This window comes from Sturnus vulgaris, chromosome 26, assembly GCF_052056855.1.
Source record: "Sturnus vulgaris isolate bStuVul1 chromosome 26, bStuVul1.hap1, whole genome shotgun sequence".
Lineage (NCBI taxonomy): Eukaryota > Metazoa > Chordata > Aves > Passeriformes > Sturnidae > Sturnus > Sturnus vulgaris.
Genome location: NC_142268.1, coordinates 2,350,143 through 2,371,964, shown reverse-complemented (window position 1 = coordinate 2,371,964; position 21,822 = coordinate 2,350,143). Strand labels below are relative to the sequence as shown.

At 58.2% G+C, this 21,822-nt stretch overlaps 1 protein-coding gene across 1 annotated transcript in view; it reads left to right on the top strand.

Annotated features, from left to right (window-relative positions):
- The first annotated feature begins 2,863 nt into the window (after nucleotides 1–2,863).
- The window catches only part of EFNA2 (ephrin A2), a 42,865-nt gene continuing 23,906 nt past the window's right edge, over nucleotides 2,864–21,822 (top strand). Inside the window, exon 1 of the mRNA XM_088179348.1 lies at nucleotides 2,864–2,987. Coding sequence (XP_088035474.1) covers nucleotides 2,866–2,987 — 122 coding nt within the window. The 5' untranslated portion in view covers nucleotides 2,864–2,865. The remainder of the gene's footprint in view (nucleotides 2,988–21,822) is intronic.

Below are 21,822 nucleotides of genomic sequence, written 5' to 3'. Positions count from 1 at the left end.
TCATTCCATGCAAAGCAGGGCTGGGCCCCCCCTCGCCTGGGGCAGGGACGTGTTGGGACTGATCCTGGATGGGAGGGAACAAACCAGAGCGGCTGTGGGGCTGCTCCTGCCTGATCCCAACGGATCACCCCATTTCACAGGGGATTTCATCTGGGATTCCCCACAGCTCCGGTAGAACTGAGATAGAACTGCTGGGATGCAGTGGGTTGAACTAGGCTGAGCTGGGATGCACTGGGCTGAACTGGGCTGAGCTGGGATGCACTGAGCCGACCTGGGGTATACTGGGTTGAACTGGGATGCCTTGGGCTGAGCTGGGATGAACTGGGAATCTCCAGCCCGTGAGTGCCCACTGGTGACCCGGCACCACAACCCATGGCCGACCCCTTGGCCAGCACGGTGCCCTTTGGATCATCCCCAATCCCCAATCCACAAACACTGCTGGCATCGCTCTGTGAGATGGCAGCTCCGGATTTTGCCGAGCCCCTGGAGCTGCCCCTGCAATGTGGCTCTGCCAGGGCTCCCACCACTGTCCCCGAGGCAGGAGGAGCCGTGGCCGGGCCTCCTGGAGAGCCTGGAAAGGCTTTTAGTGGCTTGGCTGGAGAAATGGAAACAAATGAAGTTGACAGACAAGTGTCCGGGTTTATGGCAGCGTCCGCTGACAGGAGGGAGATTGGCTGTCGGGGGCTTGATGGAGACGGATCCTGATGGGAGCGGGATGAGGAGATGGATAACCTTGATGGAGCTGCGGCGCGGGAGGATGCTCTGGCGGCATTATTCCAAAATAATTTGGTTTTTATTTGTTTTCCTTCGGAGTAGGGGGGAGAAATGCAGAGCCCCACAGTCCGTGGAGTTTTTCCTAAACAGATTTGCTAAATAAATAATGAGGAGGATCCATATTTTATTTATATCCCACCTCTCCGTGTGGCGCTGGTGGTGTTTTACACCGGGCCGCTCCCTCCGTTTTAGCACAGACAAACTCCAAAGAGCTCGTGAGATGGAGATGGATTTACAGGGATATTTGGATGCTGAGCAGAAGGACGGGCAGCGGGATGTGCTGGAACTGCTCCTCCTGATGGACTTAATGGGCACCTTGGTGCTTTGTGAATCCAACTGGAAGTGTCTTTGCATCTGGAGGCACCTGAGGAATTCTGGTGGGAGCCAGCTCTGGCTCTGAGGGGCTGCAGGGGGGACCTAAACACCCGGGAGGACACTCCAGGACACCCAGGGGGATGTTCCATGATCCCTGGGGAGGAGGGCCTGGAATCCAGCTGTGTTCACTCATCCTTCAGAAGCAGTTTTTAAACTTGGGGAGACTTAGGGGGATCTGGGAGCAGAGCAGGTCGTGTCCAGTGGGGACCTGGACAGCCCAAGAGGAGCATCCGTGCTCAGGGATGTGACTCCAGGGCCGTGGAGTGTCCTGGCTTGGGGATGTGGCTCTGGCACTGTGGGTGTCCTTGTTCAAGGATGTGGCTGGGTGGTGCACATGTGACCAAAAATTTCCCTGTTCTCTCCAAAGTCTGTCCTCCCCAGAGCTGGACACGACCCCACAGCAGCTCCAGCTCTGTGTTATTCCCATCACAGTTTTCCAAGATTTCGACAAAGCAGAGCGATCCCTTAACACGAATTATTGTTTAATTTATCTTTATGTCAGAGGTGAAAAAATGTCCCTGCAGAGGGGGGGACTCTCCCCGTCACCATCTTGTCTGTCTTTCCTTGGCACCTGAGGGTCACAGGACGTGTCCCTGTCCCCATCCCCATCCCCTCCAGTGCGAGCCCCTGACAGCCCCTTCCTCACATTTCCCCCCATCGCCCCCCGGGCACCCCAAACCCCCCCATCAACCCATCCCTTCCTCAAATGGACCCTCGAACCCCCCTCCTGCTTCCAAAGCCCACCTCCCGCCAGTGCGACCCCCTTCCAAAATCCCAATCCCCTGCCAGCGAACCGCTCCCTTTCCAAAGCCATTGTGACCCCTCCCCTTCCAGAGACCCCCTCGCCGGTGTGACCCCCCCCCCTTTCCAAAACCCTCCCAGCAATCCCCCCTCCTTTCCAAAGCCCACCCGCTGCGACCCCCGCCCCTTCCAAACACCCCCCCCCAATGCCGATCCCCTTCCCCCGGTACCGGTTCGTGACCCCCCCCCCCCCCATCTTTGACCCCCCCCCCCCGCAGGGGCGTGGCCGCGGGGGCGCGCGGGAGCCCCGCCCTGGGACCGCGCCGGGCGCGCGCGCGGCCGCCGGTGGCAACAATGTGTCAGAGGCGGGGCGGGGGCGGGGCCGGCGCGCGGCGGGGGCGGGGCCGGTACCGGGGGCGGTCCCGGGCGGGGGTCGCGGGCGGGGGGCGCGGGCGGCGAGCGCAGCATGGCGCGGCGGCACTGAGCTAGCGGCGGCCTCCCGGCCCGGCCTTTGTCTCTCCGGTGTCCCCGGGGCGGAGCAGCCCGCGGCGGGGCCCGGGGCTGAGCCCGCAGGTGCGGCGGCAGCACCGGGGGCTCGGCACCGGGCGGCGGCGGCGGCGCCGCGGGGCTCGGAGGAACTTGGCCGAAGTTGGGCGCGGGGGGGCGGGCGGGCGGGCGCGGAAGGTGGTGGTGGGGGGGGGAAGGTTCCCGGTACCGGGGCGATCCCGGGGCGCCGCGGGAACCGGGTCGGTCCCCGCCGCCCGAGCGCGGGATGCGGCTGCCCCGGCGCCGCCGCACCGCGGCCGCCCCCGAGTCCCCCCGCCGCTGACGGCGCCCGGGGCCGCGGGCGATGGTGAGGGCTGGGCGCCCGCCCGCCGCCGCCGCCGCCCGCCGCCCGCCCGCCGTCCCCGGCCGGCCCCAGGGCCCCGCCGCCCCGTGAAGCGGCCGGAGCCGCGCCCGCCGCCCGCCGGGACGATGGTGCGCTGCGGTGCGGCCGCGCTGCTCGCCGCGCTCCTCGGCGTCTGCGTCTGGACCGACGAGACCGGGAAAGTTATCTCGGACCGGTTCGCCGTCTACTGGAACCGGAGCAATCCCAGGTGAGGCGAGGGGCGGCGGGGGCGGCCTCGGCGCCCGAGTTCCATTCGGTGTTTCCCCCCCGCGCACACACCCGCTGAGCGCCCGCTGCCGCCCGGTGACAGCGGCCGCCGCCGCCCGTGGCGGGTCGGGTCCCCCTCGAACCCCCGGTGGGCTCCGGTGAACGGGCTGGGTGGCCCCGGGGAGGGGGGGGTGGTCCCCGGGGCTCCCTCCCCCGAAAGTTCCCGCGGGGCCCCTGGCGGACGGTCCCCGGGGGCTGCGGCAGCGCCAGGAGCATCGCCGGGAGCGGGGCGCGTTCCCGGGGGCGGCCGGGGGGGAGGGGGCGGCGGGGGCTGCGGCTCGGCCCCTCCGCGCCCAACTTCGGGGAAGTTCAAGTTCCTCCCCCCGCCGCCTCGTCTTCCCCCCCGGACCCTCTCCCGGGATGCGAAAAAAACCCCGAAATCCGCTCAAAGCGGCGGGTGCGGCTGCGGGGGGGGGGGGGGCGGAAAGAACGATTTGGGGTGGAAATGGCAAAACGGGCCCGAGGGAGGGACGGGAGGTGCGGAGCTGGGGATGGCCGGCCCTGCTGCTCCCGGGTCATTCCCATCCTGGAAGTGCAATCCCCACAGCTGGCTTCGTTTCCTGATTCCAGTCGGAATTTCGATTTTTTTCTGTATGTTTTTTTCCCCCACCAAGTGTTTTTTTCTTTGGGGGCAAGAGTTTTCGTTTCTGTCGTATTTCTTTGTTCATGATTTTGAGGAACCAAAAACTGTTGGTGAGTTGGAAGCGGGAGGAATTCTGCTCTGGGAATGCTCAGGTGGTTGGGACCCTCGAGACCCCCCACCCTCCCTGTTGGGGACACCCTTTGGGTGTCTAAAGGGTCCCGTTTGTGGGGATTCCTGTAAAAAACAAAAAACCAGCCATCAAACCCTCATTTCCCCCCAAATTCCTCAAAGTTCTCCCAAGCCTGGCAGTGTCTGAGCAGTGAGGGGTGAGCTCGGTGGGTGCAGCCCCTGCGGCCCCCAGCTTTGGGCTGTCCCGTTTTCTGGGTCAAACTGGGGGTTCTTTGTCCCCCTCGGCGACAAAGTGGCCTCGTGGGGCACAGCGTGGCCTGGTCCTCGTCCCCAGGGCTACCAGCGATGCGAGGTGGCTCCTCCAGCTCCGGGTGGCTCATCCCCTGCTGCCACCCGTGAGGGGACCCTGGGTGCCACCTTCTCTCCCTCGATGACACCGGCGCAGTTGGGGAAAGTTCCTGGCGGTGTTTTGGTTCTGGGACGTGCACGGAGCCGTGGACCCTCAGCAGTCCCTGGTGTCCATCCAACCTCCACACGTCCCTTTTTTGGGGACCCACCCGCGCCCCTCTCGCCGCCCCAAAATTGGGGCGAGCCCGATCCTTTGTGCCTTGGTGGCGGTGCCTTGGCGGTGGTGCCTGCGCCGTGGGCCGCCCGCGGTGCATATGGATTTTATTATCTCCCTCACATTTTTGTGGGGGATTGTAAGAGCCAGGGAATTATTTTTTTTTCTTCTAATTTTTTTTTGTTTTTTTTTTGCCCATTGCGAAGTTTTTTGGTTTCGGCTCCTGGTGCTCCTCCTAATCTCCCACACTTTGGACTCTTCTCTTTTGTTCCCCCAAATACCAAACATGGGTGAGGGATTCCCCCCCGGTCCAAATCCGGCATCCCAGAGATGAGGGTGGTTGGGGCGGTGGCTGGGATTTGGTACCCAAAGGTTCCGATGGCTGGGATTTGGTGCCCAAAGGTTCTGACGTTTGGGATTTGGCACCCAAGGGCTCCTGGGGATGGGATTTGGCACCCAAGGGTTCCGATAGTGGTGCCAACAACCAAAAGTATCCCCTTGGCCGTTGGGGACGGGCGTCCCGGGACCCAGCACTGGTGATGGCGTCGGCTCCATCCCCTTCGCCCCCTCGTAGAAGCCGCCGAGAATTTCTCCTCGAAAAATCCACGGTGGATCGTTATTCCACATTTATTTATATATTTATACATTTCTAAATCTGCTGTTGGCAGGGAAAATATTTTCGAGGGTGGGGAGCGGGGGGGGGGGAATAAAAAATGGAGCAGAGGGAAGCTTGAGGGGCTGGGAGGGAAGAGCAGACAATGGCTGGTGGGTTCAGCAGGCACGTCCGCAGCGCCTGGCTCCGGGATGTGACCCAAATTTCCCCAATGTGGGAGCGCCCCGTGTCGCCAGCGCTCCCCGCCTGCGCCTTCGGCTCTCGGAATTCGAGGCAATTTATTAGGGGTTGCAAAGATTGAAATTGCCATTGAGTTTCCTGCTTATTCCCTTTTTGAACCCAGCGGTGGGTTTATTTTTTTCTCTGGAGTTACTACAAGACCGTCTCATTCTTAAAAATGAAGAAAAAACGTATTTATGTGTTTTCTGGTTCCTCGTTTTCGTTCTTTTCCCCCCCTCAACCAACACCTCATTTATTAAGGGGGAAATAAAAAGGGGCATTAAAAAAAAAGGGGAAAGACCCAAGGTTAAAATGTCCTGTTTGAACCCACAGACCTTCTCTGCCGCTAAATATTTTTTCTCAGGTTTATACAGCAATCTATATTTTATAAAAGACAGGAATAAATCTCATGGTCGATATGATTTACCCAGATTAGAATAATTCTATATTTCATAATTGGGGCTAAATTAAAAATAAGTGGTACCTCGGGATGCTGCAATTTCCATGTTCTGGGGAGAGATTTAACCACTCACTGTGGATTTACAAGGTTTATTTTTATTTTTAAATGGTTTTGTGAGGATGCGCTGGGAAAACGTTTGGCTGGATGGAACTCCTGGGTTATCCAGGAAAAAAAAACGGAGGATGGTGAAGGTAGAATGATATAAAAACGGGCAGTTTTGGTACCGTGTGGGTTTTTGCTCCGTGGCACAGGCGCTGCCCATGGTCGCTCTCCGGGTGTGGATCCTTTGGCCGGGCCGGTGGCGTGTGGATCCATTGGTTGTGTCCAGCGTGATGTGCCCATGGATGGGATCTCGGGGCTCCTCCCTGCTCTGGCACTGCGGGCTGGGGTTCCCCACAACACCCAGGGCTCTTCCCGCCGTCACTCCGTGTTTTCCAACTGGTGGTGCGGGATCCACTCGCCCATAGGATCCCAGGGTGGATTTGCCTTGGGAGCCAACCAGGTCAGTTCGGGTGTGCTGGAGTGTCCAGCATCACCAGAGGGTTGGGGTGTCCAGTTTTGGCCCCCATTGCCCCCCACACCACAGCGGGTTTAGGGTGGATGTCTCGGCACGCGGCACCGTGCGACAAAAAATCAGGGATCTGGGAAAACCTCTGTGCTATGGGGAAAGGCTCTGTGGGAAGGAGTGACCTGTCCTCAGAAGGTCCCCAGTCCTGTGATCCTGACCCATGGCCTCGTGGCCGTGCTGGAAACCCCTGGGAGGCCAAGGAAGGACGGAGGGTTTGGGATTTGTTGCCGTTCCTGCCGACAGCCGGGTGACAGGCAGGGAATCGTCATTCCCGAATGCTGCTCGGTGTTCCTGCAGCAATCCCGCGGTCACTGCCGTGTGCCTGGATCCACAGTGGGAATGTGCAGAGTGCCGGGGGTTCTCCTCCCTCCCTGGGACCAGGCAGGATCGTGTCCCTGGCCTGGTTTAACGCCGAGGTCATGGCGCTGCCTCTGAATGCTTCTTTTGCTGATTCCTGTATTATTTTTCGGTGTGGTTTGTGAGCACAGCTCGGATTTCTGTTCTGCTCCTCTGCACTCCCCAATCCCGGGATCGGGAACCGGAGAAATGGTTTCTGGCAGGGGGATTTACAGAGCCAGGTGATGCTCGGGGCCGGCGGTGATGGCAGAGCAGGACTTTGGGGGGTCCTCTGGGGGGAAAGGTGCCTCTGCCACAGGGGTGGTGGGGTTGGGGTGAATGGGGCACATCTTGGAAGGGACTTAGATCGTGTTCCCAATTCTATTGGATTTTGTGCCCTTTTTCCTGCATTCCCATCTCCTGGAGCTGCAGCTCTGGCGCCTGTTGGTCGCTGGTGCTTTGTCCGAGAGCCTGGAGTGTGGTGGCTGTGGCCAGGAGAGCTGTGACCGTGACTGTGACCCACTGAGCACCCAAGCCAAGGCCAATTTGCCCACCTGTGTGTCATGAGGGGCTGTGGCCAGGCTCCTGGTGGCTCCGTGTGCCACCTCTCCATGAAGGGAGTGAAGACGATGCCACATCTGTTTTTTCCAGGGGAATGCAGAGGGGTGGCTGAGCAAGAGAGCTCAGCTTGGGGGATCCCACCCATGTCTCCATGTTGGAGTGGGGCTGGATCCCAAAATCTCTGTGTCCTGGCTCTGGCTGGGATTTCTGGGGTCACCCCCATTGCTACGTGTCCCCAGTTCTCTTTGTCCCCACTCCCTTCTCCCATGGACATCATACTGGGGAACAACCTCTGAAAGAAACATGCCCTGTTTCCCCCCTCGGAGCGATTTAATGTGAATTTTAACCCCGGCACTTGGGTTGTTCCTGTGTCACCATCAGGCCGAGTCGCCTCTCGGGGTGCCGGAGCAGTGCTGGGTGTTTGGGTGTGCCAGCGCTCTGCCTCGTCCTGTGCAATTCCTGCTCTTTTAGTTTTCCTCCTTCTGTTCTCCCTTTGTGCCGAGATCACTCCCAGCCCTTCCCACCCCTCTTTTCCAGCCCGTTAAGCCGTGTTAGCAATTCCTCACCAGCCCAGCGCTGCGGCGAGTGGTTAATGGAGAGCAGACACCACCGGGCCGGCGTCGCTGACAGGATTCTCTCTCCGTGCCCGTCTCCGTCTCCGCCTGTCCCTTTCCAGGGACCGCAATTACATTCCCTGCTGGTTGCACATTTGGTATCCAAATGCCGGCCATGCGCCGCATCCTAATGCGAGGATGGGCTGGGGGCATGCAGAGCTGCCAGAGGGTCAGACAGTCCCCAGGACCCCCCCCGGATCCTGGGGTGTCCTGCTAGGGTGGGCACTGAGAACAGTCCAGGGGGTGAGAGATGCCCTCAGTAGCTTGGAAAGCTTTGGAAGTGTTGCTGTGTAAAGATACGTATATTTATATACTTATAGATTTATATATATTTATATACAAATATATTTATATATGTTATATGAATTATATATTTATTTACATATGTGGGTTATTCACACACACCCCCGCCCCACATAAATACACTTTACACACACAAATAATCCAATGCCAAAATCCGCCCTGTCTGGCAATGCTGTGCCACCCGTGTGTGACATTCCCCTGGAATTCCTACCTGGGGGCTGCAGGATGTACCTGGCTGTGGGTTTACCTGGCTCCAGGCTGTCCATCTGTCCAGCTGTGTCCATCCCAGTGCCACATCAGGAGCCGGCTGGATCCGTACCTGTCTGTGCCTGACAAGGTTCAGCTGCTGGGTTGGCTGGAAAATTGCAGCAATTGTTCCTTAAATAGCTCCTCGTTCCTGATGGTGACAATTTCGGTTCTTTTGTGTTAGATATTAATCATGATTTCTGAGGCTCCGTTTTGATCCGAGCTGGTTTTCCCCACTCGGGGCAGAGATCCTGCCCCGCTTCGTTGGATTTAATGGGATTTATGGGAGGCGAGCAGCTCGGAGTGCTGTTACCTGCAGCCTCTAAGAGCTGTTTAAATTCCTTTTCCCCCTTTGTCATGACCTGATGCTCATCTTAATGTCTGGCCACTTCCTCTGCTTGGAGATCCATCCCAAAACCAGGCCCTGTTTGGCTTCTGCAAGTGCAGGAGGAAGCACCATGCTTCAAGGGTCCAGGCTGGGTCATGGCTTGGAATCCCTGACTCTGGAGCTCTTTCCCAGCCCAAGTGATTCCGTGATTCTCCAGAGCTGGAGAAGTGTTGGGCTGAGCCGGTGGCCACTTTGGCCTTTACCAGATGAATTTCAGAGGCATTTTTGAAGCTTCTCCCAAAGCCAGGGCTGTGTTTAGGGTTGTCTGTGGGTCGAGACTCTTTGCCATCACCCCAACCCTTCTGGATTTGGGGACCCCATGGCTGTTCCCACCGGGAGCTGTGCCCATGAGGTTGTTTGGGTGTGGGATGCACCAGGGCTGGTTTGATCCCGGCAGGAAAAGCGGGAAGGGACGAGGCTGAGAGCAGGGCAGTGGGATGGAGCCCGTCCAGCAGTGCCCAGCCGTGTCCCTGCTCCGTCCTGCCTTGTTCCCGGGTGGTCACAGTGTTGTTATTTATTTATTTCTCCTCCCTCGTTCCCCCTTGGCTTGTTGCTGCCGCTGTGCCTGGGCTGCTAAAGAGCTTCCCATTGTTCCGGAGCTAATTACCTCCTAATGAGGCTCCCGGCTCAAAAGCCGAGCGGAGCGGGGGCTGTTGGGGGGATGTGAGGGGGCTGTGCTGCGAGGGGATGAGGGCAGGGCTGGGGTCACCACCGAGGTCACCACCGGGGTCACTCGATGGCTTCAGCTGTGCTGCCCGACGGTGGGAATTGGGGTTGGTGGTGGGGAGATCCACGGCCATGAGGCTGCCAGCCTGGAGCTTCATCCTAAAAGGCGGTTGGGAAGTGGTTTTGTCAAAATTTTCTTGTTGAGCCCCAAATCTGTGGATAAATCAAAACCCTGTGGATTTTGGCCAGTGCTGGTGCTCGGAGGCCGGGAGCATTCCCAGCATTTCCCTTGGTGTGACGCCTCCCTGCCAGCCCTGTCTAGGTCAGGTGTCACCTTTAGGGCACATCCTTCATTTTGGTTCAAACCAGGGGTCCTCAAAGCTTATCCTGTCCATGTGCTGGACAAATCCTGCTCCACTCGTCCGCTTCCCTCTTGACCTTATCCCGTCCTGACCTTATCCCATCCCTTGGCAAGAGGCTGGGATGAGTCCTGATCCTGATGGGATTCGCCACTTTGTCTGGAGGGAGTGTCCAGGAGTGTCTTTGTCCCCTCTGGGATGTGGAGCAGAACTTTGGGCTCAACATCCTGGGTCGTGCTGTGCCCCTGGAATATTCCCCGCGTTCCTCGGGGTTGTGGTGGCTCCCGTGGCTCCTCCATGTGCCGCAGATGTGATGGGGGACAAGAGGATCCTTCTCCAAAGGGATTGGGAAAGCCCCCACCACCTCCACCCTGCTCCAGTTGAAGCTGGGCTTTGTGTCCCCGCATGGGTTAGGGGGTCCTGAACTTCAGAGCGGGATGAGCAATAACACTCAAATCAACAGCAGTGGGGGAAAATATTCCAAAGGAGGAAAATTGACTCTCTGGAATAATAATGAAGGTAGGGGAATGAGTTTGCCTTCCCTGTGCCCTTGATGAGGGGTGCCCAAGGCAGTGAGGGGTCCAGAGTGAGCCCTTCCAAGGGGATGGAGGTGCTGGCAGTTTTGGGATCGCCCCATCTGGCCCAGCTTGCCCATGGATCCATCTCCAGCTGCGGCACAAAGCCCGGGATCGATGGCGCTCGGCTCTGGTGAAGCCAATCAGCGCCGGGGCAGCGAGATCTGTGCTCCCATTCTGAGCCCTGCTCGGATCCATTCGACATTTTCCTTTGGGTCATTAATGAAGGGAGAGGGATGCAGAAACAGAGATTTAGATTTTTTTTTTTTTAATTCCTCCCCTTTTAAATTTTTCCCCTCTTCCCGTGTTTGCTTCCCAAGGCGCAGCGGAGCAGCGAGCGATGCCGCTGCTGGGAGAGGAACGACCACGGGGCTGAGCCATGTCCTGGTGGGGCTGTGCTGTGGTGGGATCCTGTGGGATACACCTGTGCTGTGATGGTATCCTTTGGGATGCACCTGTGCCGTGGTGAGATCCCATGGGATAAACTTGTGACATGATGGGATCCTGTGGGATACATCCCTACGCTCCCTCAGCTCATCACTTCTTCCTGACCTCCCAGTTTTCCGCTTTCCTTGATGTTTCCAACTGCTCCAGCCTTGTTTTGTGGGATTTTTCCGTTTTCCCTTCAGCTGTGACCTCCAGGCACAGGCGGGTGTCTGTGCAAACGCTGGAGCTGCCTGTGCCTGGTCGGTCCCACCAAAAATCATCCCAGTGCTGGACCCGGAGCCGCCGCTCCCTGTGGATGCCGGTACTGGTATCCCCACCGTGGTATCCCCACTGTGGTATCCCCACCATGGTATCCCCACCATGTTATATTCCCACCATGGTAATCCCACCACCAGTATTCCCACCACGCTGCCGAAGCGTTCCCAGATCTGCAGAGTTTTACACCAATGCCTTTTTTTGTTCGACTCCAGGAATGGACTTTTTATTTCATCTCCTTCCCCACCAGCCCCAAAATCCGCCAGGAATCCAACTCTGGATTTCAGATCTTTTGTTCCAAACCCAAACCTCGCTCGGCTCCGATTCCCAGCGCCGCCGGCTTTGGGAAAAAAGGGGAATTAATGGCAACAAGGGTTTTTAATAACTGGGAATGTGGAAGCCCCATTCCATCCCCAGCTTCCTCCTCCTGCCACGTCCCAATCGCCTCCTCCATTTATTTCCTTGGTGTTCGGCCGAATTTCCCTGGAAATATTTTGCTGTTTCTCCCAGTGCAACCAAGTTTTGTCGGATTTTTCTTTTTCTCCCTGCAGAAGAGGAGGAATTATCCGTCTCGGTTTATTTTTCCTTGAACATTACACGGGAGCAAAACTCACCCATGTGCTGGGAAAGAGATAAAGTGTTTAGACAGCAAATACAAATATTCCAGAGCACTCAGCCCGGCTACAGCTATTCCTGCCAGGATTCCGGATTCCGTGCCATGTCTTCCAGGGGGGTTTTATTTAGACTGTCTTCTTTTTTTTTTTATTATTTATCAAAAACCCTATTTATATTTGCAGTAAAATAAAATCGGCCTGACCCTGTAGAGAACTCGAAAAATCCCAATTCTTTCCTTTTCCAATCCTGTTTCCACTGAGGAAAAAAAGCCCCTGGACCTCGTGCCCTGCACAAAATCCAACCGCGACGGGATTATTTCGGCGGCTGAGCTTCTCTGCAGGCGCTGGGACGGCGCTGGTTTCGTGTGTTCCCCCCCAAAATCGGGATTCAGGGAAGCTCCTGCAGAGCTGGGGATGGAGCTGGGGTCCCCGGGGTCTTCCCATGGGATTTTAGGAGCACAGGCTCCCTTGTGCCGCTGGATCTGGCTGCGCACGGAGCACTCAAAAAGGGGTTTATTATTTTGATTTTATTTTAATACTCAATGATGGATGGGCTCCCGCTGCTCCTCGGGAACATCCCAGTCTCCCGTCAATGTTCCAGCCCCGCTGGGGACCCCGTGGGTGTCATTGTCACCCCGGTGCCGGGCGCTGGTGCCGTCAGGAGCTGAGGAAGCTCTTTCTCAGCCAGCTCGATAATCCCAATTATTATCTGGATTCTCGATCAGGGTTGCTTATTAAACTTGGCACCGCTGGCTTTGCCGTTCCGGCCGCCTGCCTCGGCAGAGGGATTTATCTCCTGCCGACGCGGGAAGGAAATTGAGTGGAAAAACGCGGGGCAGAGCCCCCCGGGACGGCGGGGGGGGCCGGGGGTACCCGGTTTCCGAAGGGTCAGGAGATGCTGGCACAGCCCCAGCAGTGCCAGGTTGGGTTGGTGGAGCTGCCCGGGCCGTGTCCGTGTGTCCGTGTGTCCGTTTCCATCCCTCCATCCCCACCCTGTGCTCGGAGCCGCTCTGTTCTGGGATGGGCGTTTTTATTCTGAGGTTATTTTGGAATGGTCGGTGCTTTTATACAATACAACAGCCGTTATTTTCCATTTTCTCTGAAATCTAAAGGACCTTTTGTCAGCCCCTGTCTCCTTTCACCTCAGGAATATCAGCTTTTTGCAAATCCACGCCTTTCCGCTGGAATTCCCAGCTTCCCATCCCACAAACCTTCCTGGTTTCCTCACCGACCCCTTCTTCTCACATTGTGCCCACAAATTGTGTTTTATTTTTATCTGACACTGCGCTGGAGCTGCCCAAGCTAGGGCCGATGTGCCAACCCTTCCAAAGGGGCTTTTCCCAAATTTTACCCAATTCTCAGCACTGATCGAGCAGGGCATCCAGGGGAGCAGGGTGGGAGGTGGGAGAGATGCTGCTGGGAAAAGATGCTCTCCCGGAGGGTTTTCCTCCCTCCTGGTGTTTGGATGTTTCAATTTTCCCGTTGCTCTGTTCCGCTTTTTCCTGCCTTTCCACCATTTTTCTGCATTTAAAAAAACCTGTACAAACCCTGTAACTGGAATTCCTTCTCTTTGTGTCTCCGGCCACTCTCTCGCCCCTGAATGAACTCCTGGGATCCCCATTTTAGGGTGGGGGCTCTCCCCCATCCCCTCCCCATGCTGCTGTTGGGGGGATTTGGCTGAGGATAGGCTCCAAAATCTTTTATTTGGGAAATTACTGTTATCCTGAACCCTGCAAGGTTCTTCCCTTGTGCTCCGGGGCTTGGTGTCCATCTTGGGAACACTCCAGGCTCTCCCCTTGGATTTTTCGAGATCCTCCATGCCGGGTGGTTGGGAGAACCTGCTGCCCTCTGGCTCTGGCTGGGGGACTTGGGATGGAGCCATGGCCCTGCCAGGCTGTTTCTGTGACTGTCGCAGTGATTGTCCCATTGTTATGGAACCGCTGGCACTGGCACACGGGATACAGCACCGGCACACGGGAATTCTGGCACCCGCCCCGGCTGCAAATTCTGGTCAAAATGGTGCTCCTGTGTGTTTTCCAACAGAAAATCCAAGCCTGTCTGGAATAGAAATGGCTTCTGGCTCCAGGCTCTGTCCACATCTCTGCTGGATCACCACAGGGTCGCGGGATTGGTTTGGCCGGAGCCGCGCGGGTGCCGTGTCCTGTGGAGCACCAGGATCGTGTGCCCTGCCACAGCCCTGGCATAGCTCCTGAGCCTTTGAGGTGGGATTTAAGGCTAAATTGGAAGAGTTGGGAGCAGGTTTGGGAGCAGGGATTGCCTTTGCAGGATGTGTGCTCTGAAGGCAGCGTCCAGCCCGACCAGTGCCAGCCTTCCTAACGCTCATTGCCATGGGTGACCTTCAGCTCAGACCAGCTCCCGGCTTTCCCTGCCTGTTCTTCCTGCCTGTGATGGTTCCTGGGGTCCGTGGACCTCATTTCCAGCCACCCAAGTGCTGCTTCTCTCAGCTCATCCCGCTGCCATCTGCAGTTTTCCATTGTTCCTTGGCTCTTCCCGACATAGGGATGCGGAGCGCCGGCAGTGAGGGAATGTCCAGGGCCGGTGTCGCAGCCAAGATCTGGACTCCAGGACAATCTGGACTCCATTTCAAAGCTGATTAATGATAATCATTAATCATAACATTGTCTTTTATGATAGAAAGCTTTGGATCAGGAGCAGGGACTCTCATCCTGCGAGCTGGGGGTGATCCTGGATCCGGCTTCCAGCTCATTACCCGGAGACAAATGGCTTCTCCCTCCCCCAGCCTCAGTTTCTCCGTGGCTAAGGTGAGGATTGCTGCCAGGGGCTAAATTAGGGAATTAATGTTGGTGGAGTGATTGAGAGATGGAGAAGGACATGGCTCTCACAGTGCCATGTCCTGCTGCTCAGCGTGTCCGCTCTCTCCGGGGCTGGATGTGGGAATTCCAGCTGGGAGCAGCGATTGGAGCGTCTGCAGTGAAGTCCCTCGTTTGTATCCACAGAGCCCAGGGCTCTGTGGGGAGGGACTGGAGCTCCCCAGCTCCTTCCAGGCTGGTTTGGGATCTGTGTGGGGACAGGGTGGCTCAGATCCGTGGCTGATTCTGGCGTGCATCCCACATCCAGGTGGTTTGGCAGCGCCAGAGTCCATTTCATTCCGGCCTCTTCCCGGTGTGTCCCTCGCTGCCCCAAAATCCTGGTGTTACTGAGACCCTGTTCCCATGGGAGGGGAATCCAGCTGCGTAGATTTTTTGTGACTTTTTAATATTTTTCCTTAAACGTTGTAATATTTATTCCACCTTATAAATCACTTCCTTGCTAGAGGGAGGATTTATGGTGCAGGTGGGAGGAATGCGGCTCCCGGGACCGACCTGCTGGAATGGTTTTGTGGTGATGGTCACAGCAGCAATTTCGGCCAGGGGAGAGGGTTCCAGCTGGGAATCCTGCCTGGGGATGTGATGGGAGCAGGGTTGAACCCATTTGGGATGGCCTTAGGTTGGCATCTCTCTGGTGCTGCTCGGGCTTTTCTCCGTGCTGGAAAGTGGCACCAGCATGTTGGACCCCAAACCGTTGTCTGCTGAGGAACAACTGAAAAAGGGGCTCCAACGCCTTTTCTAAGTCCCCCAAAGATTTGTTTAAATCCTAGGAAGGGTTTGCTTTCCCACTGCAGCCATCAGTGTCACGCTGAGGCCATGGGAATGTCACTGGGAACGGGGGGACGCCGATAGGAGCTGCTGGTGACGGTGACCCCGGGGAGAGGGGGCCGGGGGCTGTTTGGGTGCGTGGTGAGGGTGGGGATGCTCAGCCTTGGGGAGACCCAGCCGGGGCTCTCCCTGCTCCCTGAGGGCCAGGTTGGCTTGGGGGGGGGGGTGGGGGGGGGATTTTCCCTGCGGCACCGCTGCCCGCAGCAGCACAAACGAACCAAGTAATTGGCAACATGGAAATATTTTGTGCTCATTAAGCAGTGGGAAGCGGCGGGTGAGGAAGCGGCGGGTGAGGAATCCGGGTTCTCCGGCGGTGTCCTCGGGATCTGTGTTCTCCTGTGGCACTCCCGGTGACCCAGGGCAGGGAGCACGGAGTGGGAGCACCCTGCGATGGGGAGATGATAGTGGGAAAGAAGTGAAGGGGCCAGATCCCCACACTGCCCAGCCGGGAGCTCCATGTGCTGGGGCCAAGGATAAACCAGGGGAGCAGGGAGATCCTGGCTGCCGTATAGGGACTCCCCATTTCTCCCAATTCCCATCAACCCCATGGATTAAAACTTGAAACATCAGATCTCAGCAGCTGCCTTGGAGCTCCCCAGCCCTGGTGCTGCCGAATCCCAGGAGTGACACCAAGGGGAGCCCCGGGGAGGCCCCGCATTCCCTCTACTCCCAGAAATGGAAGCAGGGGGCGATTCCTGAGGATCCTGGAGGGGTCCCCCCACCATCCTCAGCCCTGATCATGTGCTGGCTGTGCCGGGGCCCCGGCGCCGTCCCCGGCATGACGCGGGGAGCCCAGCGGTGCTGCAGGCGGGGGAAGCTTTATGGCTGTAGTTAAAGTGACTTTATGATATTGTATCTGAACAATTGCCGGCTATTATCCGGATCGATGCCGCGGGATTGAGACGCCGGTTGATAACCCAGGCAGGGCTCTAATCGCTTTTAAACCATGCAGGGTTGGTGGGGTTTTCCATAAAACCCCTCGGTGGTTTCTGTTTTAACTCCCTGCCTCTGGATCTGGTGGGTTTTTCCTCGGGACATCCCTTTGTGGATGCGGGTTTGTCCCTCTCCACCCTGCCCTGGGTGGGGATCAGGATTCTGGGGCCTGGCTCGGGGCGCTGGAATCCAGCATTCCTGGGCTGCAGGGTGCCCGGCACTGCTGGTCCTGCCCTGCTGAGGAGCGAGGGGCAGATTTTGGGATCCTGGATTTTGGGATCCTGTTCCCACCTTTGCCTGGCTCACAGCGACCTTGGGTGAATCACGTCACCTCTGCACGCTTCGTTTTCTGCAGCTGTGAAAAGAGGACAATGATACCTTTCCCACCTCGCAGAGGGGTTGGGAGGCTTAATTAGTTAATGTTCGTAAAGTGCTTTGAGGATTAATTAATATTGTGACTCTAATTTTTTCCGATGGTGAAACGCCACTTAAATATCTCCATGATGGTTCCTTCCTCCCTGACCCTATAAAGCAAATCCACCTGGGAATGTCACTGGTCTCTGCAGGAGCCAAGTGGCCCTGTCCCTGCCAGGTGTCACCTCCCCAGTACTGAACTGGGAGGCACTGGTGCAGGGTCACTGGTGTGGGGGTGTCCCAGAGTGTGGGGTGCAGCTCTGCATCCTGGCTCCACCTAGGCCTGATCCTCCTTGGCCAGGCTTTCCCTGCTGGGAGCCATTCCAGTGTTGGGATTACACCACTGTCACCTCCCTGTGACACTGCCCATCCCTGCCCAGGCTGCTTGGCCACCTGTGGCAACCTCGACCTGCTCAGAGGCTTCCATGGGAAACCACCCCCTCAAATCCCACATCCTGTATCTGATCCCATTTGGCATTCTGGGGGCTGCTGGGCTGGGAGGGGGGTGCAGGGCCTGGCTGGGGGAGTGCCCAGTCCCTGGTGGGGTGGGGACACTGTGCTGGGCATGATCCAAAGCTCTGGGCAGCTCTTGGCAGCACAACCCCGGCTCTCCGGGTGGCAGGAAGCCTTTGGGATCCCATCTGGCTGGGACAGGAGGGCAGTTCCAGTGTCCCCATTCCCGTGTGACTGGGACAGGAGGGCAGTTCCAGTGTCCCCATTCCCGTGTGGCTGGGACAGGAGGGCAGTTCCAGTGTCCCCATTCCCGTGTGACTGGGACAGGAGGGCAGTTCCAGTGTCCCCATTCCCCTGTGCCAGTAGTGGGGTCACTGATGGGCAGCTGTGGTTTCCTCCAAGGTGATTTCTCAGCAGTGGCTGTGCTCTGCTGTGCTCTGCTGCTCTGTGTGAGCACAGAGGGGACAGGGACAGTCCCCACGATGGCAGCGCCATCCCCCAGCCCCTTGGGGTGTGAAACCCGGGATTAGCTCAACTCCAGTGCTGGGTCAGCACCAGTGGGAAGATTCCTGCTGGGAGCAGCCAAGGGAAGAGCTGAGTGTGTGTCCCAGCTCTGGGTGACCCGAGAGATCCTGGCCTCTGGCTCTGGCACAAACCAGGGGTGTTTGGCCCTGTTGGAGATGTGGGAATTCCAAGAGGGGCTGAAGGGAGCAGGCGGGGGGATGGTCCCAGGTGGGATGGGCTGGTGGGACATGATGGAACCTGGGGCTGGATAATCAGGGACAACAGGAGAATTCCCAGTTGTGGAGCACTGGAGGGAACTGGGACCCGCCATGGAGAGAGGAAGAGGGAGGGTCTGGAGGGAGCCACGATCCTTTTCCCTGGAGCTGCTGGGTGGAGCTGGAGGAGAAGGAGCATCTGGACTGGGAGAGGATGAGCTGGGAGTGTCCAGCCGTGGTTGATGGCTCCTGGCCCTGTCCCTGGTCAATGGCTTCTGTCCCTGGTTGTCACCAAGCTCTGCTGGTGGGAGGAGAGGCACCTGCAGTGGCTCAGTCCACGGGGTTTGGGACAGGACACACCAACGTCAGCGTCTCCATGCCTGGACCCTGCTCCGTGCCGTTAATGACATCCCGGCAATTAAACTGGAACTAATGCAACGATAAAAATAACCTGCTGTCCTTCCTCAGTGCTGCATCCCACAAGCTCAGAGCTGTTTAAAACCCATTTAATGCCAGATCCTGGGCGTGGGGTGCCCGGGGTGGCACCGGGATCTGTGTGTGGCCATGACCCATTCCTGGCCTTCTGCAAGGTGTGAACACCCCCAGTTCCCTCCAGTGCAGAGACTGGTTTACCAACTGTCACGTTTTAAATAATCTAAATTACATGAATATTTTATTTTTCTTCTTTCTAGAGTTGTGGAATTCCCAGGGGTTGGTTTTCAGGCTTTTCTCCGTAATGGAGGAGCAGGAACGCATTCTTTTAATGGTAATTGAGCTTCTTGCATCATTGCAGGACTCGGGAGCTGGATGGGCTTTAAATAACGGCAGAGGGGGAGAATTTGGGTTCTGGTTCCTCAAATGAGTTTTTGAGGTTTTTTAGGTGGTTTTTCTCACTCTTGTGACAGGGCCACAAGAAAGCTGCGTCCCCATCCACTGCCCTGGGAGCCCTCCCCAAAGCAGGAGATGGCCTGAGGTGGTGACAGGGACCTGCGGGTGTGGTGTCCTCTCGGGAATGGTGCTGGGGGTGACCTGTGTCATGTACCCCATTGTTGGAGCTGCCTGCCAGCCCTTCCCCAGATATCGGAGCTGGGTCTTCCCATGCTGAGGTTTGGGGTTTTTTATGGCTTTGTTGCCTTCTGACTGGCATGGTGAGTGCCCAGTCCAGAGCACACCCAGGAGGGGTTGCTGTCCCTCCTTGGCTGTGCACGAGAGTGGGTGGTTTTGGAAGGGAATGAGCAGGATGAGGATGAGGATGAGGATGAGGATGAGGATGAGGATGAGGATGAGGATGAGCAGGGGGTGGAGCATGGCTGTGCCAGCCCCAGCGTCCTGTCACTGTGAGTACCCAAATGCCAAGTGCAGGAGCACCACGGCAGAGCTGGCATTGCCACCCCTGTCCCCTCCCGAGCTGCCTGGTCCCTCTGCTGCCTGTGCCATGCCAGGGTGGATCCCAGCCCCACTGGCACCACTCCCTGCTGGCCAGGGCTGGTCCCCACCAAGGCCTTGTGGGGCGGTGGGAGGGGCTGCCGAGCGCTTTTGGGATGGGGGGAGGCGGTTTCCGGCTGCTGGGGGAAACATCTGGATCCAATTCCTGCTCCACGTGCAGCCGGCCGGGCTGGACCCGTTCCTGCAGCACGGCGTGAAAGGAGCAGCTTTGCTGCAGAGGGACCCAGCAGATCCCTGTCCTGGGCTTGGGAACCCCATGCCAAGGCCCCATCCCTGTGGGAGCCCGGCACAGCATCCCCATCCCGGTGGGAACTCCACCACTGCAGCCCCATCCCGACAGGAGCCCCATCGCTGCACCCTGATCCCACTGGGAGCTCCACCACTGCATTCCCATCCCAGTGGGAGCCTGGCCACTGCATCCCCATCCCAGTGGAAGCCTGGCCACTGCATCCCCATCCCAGTGGAAGCCTGGCCACTGCATCCCCATCCCAGTGGAAGCCTGGCCACTGCATCCCCATCCCAACAGGAGCTTCGCCACCGCACCCTGATCCCACTGGGAGCCGCAGCACTGCATCCTCATCCCAGTGGGAACCTCAGCACTGCACCCTGGTCCCAGTAGGAGCCCCAGCACAGCATCCCCATCCCCGTGGGACCCCTGCCATCCTGCCCTGGATCTCCCCCTGTCCCGGTGCCATCTCTCGGGGCTCCTGGTGCCCGTCCCCAGCGTGCTGCCGCCCCGGGCGGGGGCGGGGGGAGCCGCTGCCCGCCGTGCCTTTTGTCAGCCTCAGAGAAGTTGACCTTGAAGCGCGCTGGCAGAGCCCTGCAGCTTAATCGTGTTAGAGGTGTCTGACTGCGGCTCGCGCGGCTCTACCTGAGCGGCATCAGCAAGGGGGACGCGGCGGGCTCGCCGCCCCGGCTCAATAATTGATGCGTTTTTCTCAGCTCCCCCTTCCGTGAAAGGAAACCCAAGTGCTGGGAGGATGGCAGGGCCGGGAGGATGGCAGTATTGGGGTAGGGCATGGAGGATTGGGATAGGAGGATGACAGGAATAGGGGGATGGCAGTGCTGGGAGGATGGCAGGAATAGCAGGATGGCAGGACCAGGAGGATGGCAAGATTTGGGAGGATGGCAGTGCTGGGAGGATGGCAAGATTTGGGAGGATGCAGTATTGGGATGGAGGATGAAGGATTGGGATAGGTGGATGACAAGAATAGGGGCATAGCAGCGCTGGAAAGATGGGCAAGGTTTGGGAGGATGGCAGGGCTGGGAGGATGGTGGGATTGGGAAGATGGCAGGAATAGCAGGATGGCAGTATTGGAAGGATGGCAGGACCAGGAGGATGGCAGGGCCGGCATGGTGGCGGTGACAGTGACACAGGGTAGGAATGGGCATGGCGAGGGCTGTGCGTGTTCCATGTGGATTTTCTATGTGGATGCTCCCAGATGCCATCCTGGTCACCTCACTGTGGATGGGGATGTGCTGAGGATATTCTGTGTTCATTTGAGTGCCTTCCTGCTCTGCCCACCTTCCTCCCCAGGCACCACATTTCCACCCACTTTTTTGGGGAATCTGCAGAAAGCCTCCAACCCTGCATTCCCATGGAAGCACCGAGCAACCTCACTCCGAGCACCTCCTGCCCCAGAGCCTGGCACAGCGCCCTTAGTGCCCCCACCACAGCCCCCTGGGTCTCCTCTGCTCCCACCTGGATCCCTGTCACCCTCAGTGACCCTGGATGTTGGGGACGCTGGCCCCGGGTGTCCCTCAGCTCAGCCCCTTCACGCTGGGCAGAGTTGTTTTGCCTCCATGCAACCCTTCCTCCCTGCCTCCCCCCTTTTCCCCCCTTTCCCCTCTTAGCCAAGCGCACAGGGAAGGGGAGAGATTTTAACCTTCTGCCTGGAACCAATTAAAAAGGTCTTTCCACAGAGACGAAAGTGCTCGTGCACCTTTGTGTGCTGCGAGCGGGGGGAAGAAAGCAGAGGCGGCCTTTGAAGGGGGGATGAGGTCCCTCCGCTGGGACCCCTCCGGGCTTTCAAAGCCTGCGTTATTTCTTTATTTTTAAATAGCCAAATTAAAGTGCCTCCCGCTTCCTCCCCTCCCCGTTTGCGCGGCAGCACGTGGCCCCCGCCAGCTGCGAGGGGGGATGTGGGCACGGCTGGTCCCGTTCAGGGTGTTCTGGGCACCAGGAGGGGTCAGGGCATAGCCAAAAACCCAGCTGGGACCGCTCTGGGATGGGGCAGAGCTCCCTCCTTCGTGCTGGGACTGCAGAGGCGCTGGCAGGGTGGTGTTGAGGGGGTTCTGGCTGAGCCAGGGGGGGCACACTGGACCCCCAGCCAGGGCAGCTCAGCCCCCCCACTCACCCAGAGCAGCTCCTCACTCACCTGGGGCAGCCCCCCACTCACCGCAGCACAGCCCCATCACCAGGGCAGCCCCCCCATTACCAGAACAGCCCTCTGCTGATCTCAGGACAGCCCCCCAGTCACCCAGGACAGCCCCCCACTCACCCATGGCAACCCCCCAGTCACCCATGGCAACCCCTCACTCACCCAGGGCAGCCCCTCAGTCACTCAGGGCTGCCCCCCAGTCACTCGGGGCAGCCCCCCACTCACTCCAGCACAGCTCCTGCTCACCCCAGTGCA